The 6,202-nt window shown below is 55.1% G+C and overlaps 1 protein-coding gene across 1 annotated transcript; it reads left to right on the top strand.

The window, feature by feature from the left end:
• The first annotated feature begins 565 nt into the window (after positions 1–565).
• LOC124035409 (basic proline-rich protein-like) lies at positions 566–4,162 on the top strand. Its single transcript, XM_046348860.1, has 3 exons — positions 566–845; positions 1,066–3,271; positions 4,021–4,162. The coding sequence occupies exons 1-3, from the start codon at positions 566–568 to the stop codon at positions 4,160–4,162; spliced, it is 2,628 nt and encodes an 875-aa protein (XP_046204816.1).
• The last annotated feature ends 2,040 nt before the right edge of the window (positions 4,163–6,202 follow it).

Here is a 6,202-nt window from a genome sequence, read left to right as displayed (position 1 = left end):
TTAACCAGGATTTCCTCTAGGATTTTGCTTAGTGCTTAGCTCTATTCTGTTTCCTTTCACCCTAAATCTTGGCGATGACAAGCATACCCATAACATGATGCAGCCACTACCATGCTGTAAAATATGAAGAGTGGTACTAAGTGATGTGTTGTGCTGGATTTGCCCCAAACATAACGCTTTGTATTCAAGACATAAAGTCAAGTTCTTTGCCACATTATTTGCAGTTTTACTTTAGTGCCTTATTGCGAACAGGATGCTTGTTTTGGAATATTTATATTCTGTACAGCAGGGTTCCCAAACTGGCGGCCTGAATTTGGCCCAAGGGTAGTTTCATTTTGCATCCCATGTTTTCTGCAATTGTTTTATATGTACTATTGTATTTTTCTTGTTGGATATAAAAGACTGTAAAAACACAAGGAAATCAGCTCCAAGTATTTACAAGCATAATACAGTGACAAGTGATCATATACAAATCGAAGCAAGGTTGAAATTATCATGTTTTAGTAATAAATTATATATCTTTGGGCTTCTTGCGGTCAATTTGGCCCGCGCCTGAAACTAGTTGATGATCCCTGTTGTACAGGCTTCCTTCTGTCTCGCCTGCCCCCGCTCCCCCTCCCTGGTGCTGCAGGGCGCCAGAATACCTTCTGTCACGCCTGCACTGCTCCCCCTCCCTGGTGCTGCAGGGCGCCAGTCTACCTTCTGTCACGCCTGCGCCCGCTCCCCCTCCCTGGTGCTGCAGGGCGCCAGGCTTCTTTCTGTCACGCCTGCTTCCACTCCCCCTCCCTGGTGCTGCAGGGCGCCAGGCTTCTTTCTGTCACGCCTGCTCCCACTCCCCCTCCCTGGTGCTGCAGGGCCAGGCCAGGCTTCTCCCTTCTGTCTGCAGGGCGCCCCTGCTCCCGCTCCCCTCTCCCTGGTGCTGCAGGGCGCCAGGCTGCTGCAGGGAACCAGGCTTCCTTCTGTCTCGCCTGCCCCCCCTCCCCCTCCTTGGTGCTGCACGCCTGCTCCCGCTCCCCCTCCCTGGTGCTGTCACGCCTGCTCCCCTCCCCCTCCCTGGTGCTGCAGGGCGCCAGGCTACCTTCTGTCACGCCTGCCCCGCTCCCCTCCCTGGTGCTGCAGGGCGCCAGGCTTCTTCCTGTCACGCCTGTTTCTGCTCCCCCTCCCTGGTGCTGCAGGGCGCCAGGCTACCTTTTGTCATGCCTGCACCCGCTCCCCTCCCTGGTGCTGCAGGGCGCCAGGCTCACGCCTGCTCCCCTCCCCCTCCCTGGTCACGCCTGCACCTTCTGCTCCCCTCCCCGGTGCTGCAGGGCGCCAGGCTACCCTTCTGTCACGCCTGCACCCGCTCCCCCTCCCTGGTGCTGCAGGGTGCCAGGCTACCCTTCTGTCACGCCTACTCCCTCTCCCCCTCCCTGGTGCTGCAGGGCGCCAAGCTACCTTCTGTCACGCCTGCCCCCGCTCCCCCTCCCTGGTGCTGCAGGGCACCAGGCTACCTTTTGTCACACCTGTCCCCGCTCCCCCTCCCTGGTGCTGCAGGGTGCCAGGCTTCCTTCTGTCTCGCTTGCCCCCGCTCCCGCTCCCCCTCCCTGGTGCTGCAGGGCGCCAGGCTACACTTCTGTCACGCCTGCACCCGCTCCCCCTCCCTGGTGCTGCAGGGCGCCAGGCTACCCTTCTGTCACGCCTACTCCCTCTCCCCCTCCCTGGTGCTGCAGGGCGCCAAGCTACCTTCTGTCACGCCTGCCCCCGCTCCCCCTCCCTGGTGCTGCAGGGCGCCAAGCTACCTTCTGTCACGCCTGCCCCCACTCCCCCTCCCTGGTGCTGCAGGGCGCCAGGCTACCTTCTGTCACGCCTGCTCCCGCTCCCCCTCCCTGGTGCTGCAGGGCACCAGGCTTCTTTCTGTCACGCCTGCTCCCGCTCCCCCTCCCTGGTGCTGCAGGGTGCCAGGCTTCCTTCTGTCTCGCTTGCCCCCGCTCCCCCTCCCTGGTGCTGCAGGGCGCCAGGCTTCTTTCTGTCACGCCTGCTCCCGCTCCCCCTCCCTGGTGCTGCAGGGCGCCAGGCTTCTTTCTGTCACGCCTGCTCCCGCTCCCCCTCCCTGGTGCTGCAGGGCGCCAGGCTACCTTCTGTCACGCCTGCGCCCGCTCCCCCTCCCTGGTGCTGCAGGGCACCAGGCTTCTTTCTGTCACGCCTGCTCCCGCTCCCCCTCCCTGGTGCTGCAGGGTGCCAGGCTTCCTTCTGTCTCGCTTGCCCCCGCTCCCCCTCCCTGGTGCTGCAGGGCGCCAGGCTTCTTTCTGTCACGCCTGCTCCCGCTCCCCCTTCCTGGTGCTGCAGGGCGCCAGGCTTCTTTCTGTCACGCCTGCCCCCGCTCCCCCTCCCTGGTGCTGCAGGGCGCCAGGCTTCTTTCTGTCACGCCTGCGCCCGCTCCCCCTCCCTGGTGCTGCAGGGCGCCAGGCTTCTTTCTGCCACGCCTGCTCCCTCTCCCCCTCCCTGGTGCTGCAGGGCGCCAGGCTTCCTTCTGTCTCGCCTGCCCCCGCTCCCCCTCCCTGGTGCTGCAGGGCGCCAGGCTACCTTCTGTCACGCCTGCCTACCGCTCCCCCTCCCTGGTGCTGCAGGGTGCCAGGCTTCCTTCTGTCTCGCTTGCCCCCGCTCCCCCTCCCTGGTGCTGCAGGGCGCCAGGCTACCTTCTGTCACGCCTGCGCCCGCTCCCCCTCCCTGGTGCTGCAGGGCACCAGGCTTCTTTCTGTCACGCCTGCCCCCGCTCCCCCTCCCTGGTGCTGCAGGGCGCCAGGCTTCTTTCTGTCACGCCTGCTTCCGCTCCCCCTCCCTGGTGCTGCAGGGCGCCAGGCTTCTTTCATTCACGCCTGCTCCCGCTCCCTCTCCCTGGTGCTGCAGGGCATCAGGCTTCTTTCTGTCACGCCTGCCCCCGCTCCCCCTCCCTGGTGCTGCAGGGCGCCAGGCTACCCTTCTGTCATTCCTGCTCCCGCTCCCCCTCCCTGGTGCTGCAGGGCGCCAGGCTACCCTTCTGTCACGCCTGCTCTCTCTCCCCCTCCCCGGTGCTGCAGGGCACCAGGCTACCTTTTGTCACGCCTGCTCCCGCTCCCCCTCCCTGGTGCTGCAGGGCGCCAGGCTTCTTTCTGTCACGCCTGCGCCCGCTCCCTCTCCCTGGTGCTGCAGGGCGCCAGGCTTCTTTCATTCACGCCTGCTCCCGCTCCTCCTCCCTGGTGCTGCAGGGCACCAGGCTACCTTTTGTCATGCCTGCCCCCGCTCCCCCTCCCTGGTGCTGCAGGGCGCCAGGCTACCCTTCTTTACACACACCTGTCACCATCATTACGCGCAGCAGCGCTCATTGGACTCCTTCATGTTGTTGTTTACCTCCTGTATATCTGCCTGTTCCTCGGTAGTGTTCCCTGTCTGCATTCATTGTTGTTATGTGTTCCTGTCCAGACGCTGTTCCTGTTCTGTTTCATGTCCGTCAGTTATTAAACTTTCACTCCTTGTACCTGCTTCTCATCTTCTGTGTTGATCCTTACAGAATGAAAAAGAAGGAGGTTACTGTCACGCCTGCTCCCGAGCATTATGCACTTCGGTCACCATCAGTACGCACACCTGCCTTTCCCCGTCACACGCAACAGCGTATTATTGGACTCACCTGGACTCAATCACCTGTTCATTTTCTCCCCTATATTTGTCAGTTCTCCATTTCTGTTCCCCGCTGCTGCATTGATTGTCGAACGTCGTTGTGTTGCCCGTGTGCCGACGCTGTGCCTGTCTTGTTTCATGTCTGTTCCATGTTAAATATTGATTCTCCATACCTGCTACTCGCCTCTGGCGTCGATCCTTACATAATTCAGCAGCAACCAAACGAAGCATCGGGAGTGCTGGCTTTCCGGGTGGTGGTGATGTTGGATCCGGGGGCCTCCACTGATGGACTCGGGGTGCCTAAGCCAGCTCGTCGGCTGTCATGACCTAGCTTGCTCGATAGGTTTCTTGCCCCTGATGACTCGGAAGGTGCTCATCCCACGTCAGGCCTCAGCCAGATCGTCAGGTTCCTATGCCTCAGCCGGCTCGCCAGGCTCTCTTGCCTCTGCCGGTTCGTCTGTCAGGCTCACCAGGTGGGACGCCGGGTGGTGCCCCTAGAGAGGAGGGGTACTGTCACGCCTGCCCCTGATCCCCCTACCTGTCGCTCAAAGGCGCCAGGCCCCCAGCATTACGCACTCCAGCCACCATCAGTACGCACACCTGCCTTTCCCCGTCACGCGTATCAGCATATTATTGGACTCACCTGGACTCAATCACCTTCCCTATATTTGTCAGTTCCCCATCTCTGTTCCATGCTGTTGCATTGATTGTCGAATATGGTTGTGTTGCCTGTGTGCCGACGTTGTGCCGGTCTTGTTTCATGTTTGTTCCTTATTAAATGTTGACTCCCCGTGCTTGCTTCTCATCTCTGACGTCGGTCCTTACACCTTATTTTCACTCTGTCAATTAGGTTAGCATTGTGTAGTTACTACAATGTGGTTGATTCATCCTCAGTTTTCTCCTATCACAGCCATTAAACTCTGTAACTCTTTTAAAGTAATCATTCCCTGAGGGGTTTCCTTCCTCCCCGGCAACTGAGTTAGGAAGGATGCCTGTATCTTTGTAGTGACTGGGAGTGTTGATACACTATCCAAAGTGTAATTAATAACTTCACCATGGAAAAAGGGATATTAAATGTCTGCTAAAATACCTAGGTGTCTGGTTAGACTGTAAACTCCCCTTCCAGACTCACATTAAGCATCTCCAATCCAAAATGAAATCTAGAATCGGTTTCCTATATTGCAACAAAGCATCCTTCACTCATGCTGCCAAACATACCCTCGTAAAACTGACCATCCTACCGATCCTCGACTTCGTTGATGTCATCTATAAAATAGCCTCCAACTCTCTACTCAACAAACTGGATAAAGTCTATCACAGTGCCATCCGTTTTGTCAACAAAGCCCCATACACTACCCACCATTGCAACCTGTACACCCTCGTTGGTTGGCCCTCGCTTCATACTCATCGCCAAACCCACTGGCTACAGGTTATCTACAAGTCTCTGCTAGGTAAAGCCCCACCTTATCTCAGCTCACTGGTCACCATAGCAGCATCCACCCATAGGATGCGCTGCAGCAGGTATATTTCACTGGTCATCCCCAAAGCCAACACTTCATTGGGCCACTTTTCCTTCCAGTTCTCTGCTGCCAATGACTGGAACGAATTGCAAAAATCACTGAAGCTGGAGTCTTAAATCTCCCTCACTAACTTTAAGCATCAGCCGTCAGAGCAGCTTACCGATCATTGCACCTGTACACAGCCCATCTGTAAATAGCCCACCCAACTACCTCATCCCCATATTGTTATTTATTTGTTTGCTCCTTTGCACCTCAGTAGCTCTACTTGCACATTCATTTTCTGCACTAACACTCCAGTGTTTAATTGACAAATTGAAATTATTTTGCCACTATGGCCTATTTATTGCCTTTCCTCCCTAATCTTACTTCATTTGCACACACTGTATATATAATTTACCATTGTGTTATTGACTGTGCGTTTGTTTATGTGTAACTCTTGTGTTGTTTGTGTCGCACTGCTTTGCTTTATCTTGGTCAGGTCACAGTTGTAAATGAGAACTTGTTCTCAACTGGCCACCTGGTTAAATAAAGGTGAAATAAAATAATGAAAAGATGCCCTTCTTTGCGAGGCATTGGAAAACCTTTTGGAAAACCTCCCTGGTCTTTGTGGTAGAATCTGTGTTTGAAATTCACTGCTCGACTGAGGGACCTTACATATAATTGTGTGTGTGGGGTGCAGAGAGGAGGTAGTCATTCAAAAATCATGTTTAACACTACTATCGCATACATAGTCCATGGAACTTATTATGTGACTTGTTAAACACATTTTTACTGCTGAACATATTTAGGATTGCTACAACAAAGAGGTTGAATACATTTCAGCTTTTCATTTTTGATTAATTTGTAAAAAATTCCGAAAAACATAATTCCACTTTGACGTTATGGGTATTGTGTGTAAGCCAGTGACCATTTTAAATTCAGGCTGTAACTGTGGAAAGAGTCAAGGGGTGTGAATACTTTCTGAAGGCTCTGTATGAATCTATAGTTTATTAAAAAAGAAAAAGAATTGATGGACAAATCGCAGTTTGCTCCTTTAATGAACAAAAAGT

The sequence above is a fragment of the Oncorhynchus gorbuscha genome, linkage group LG05, assembly GCF_021184085.1.
Source record: "Oncorhynchus gorbuscha isolate QuinsamMale2020 ecotype Even-year linkage group LG05, OgorEven_v1.0, whole genome shotgun sequence".
Classification (NCBI taxonomy): domain Eukaryota; kingdom Metazoa; phylum Chordata; class Actinopteri; order Salmoniformes; family Salmonidae; genus Oncorhynchus; species Oncorhynchus gorbuscha.
Note: the sequence above shows the minus strand (reverse complement) of the source record. Positions and strands in the feature narration are given on the sequence as shown.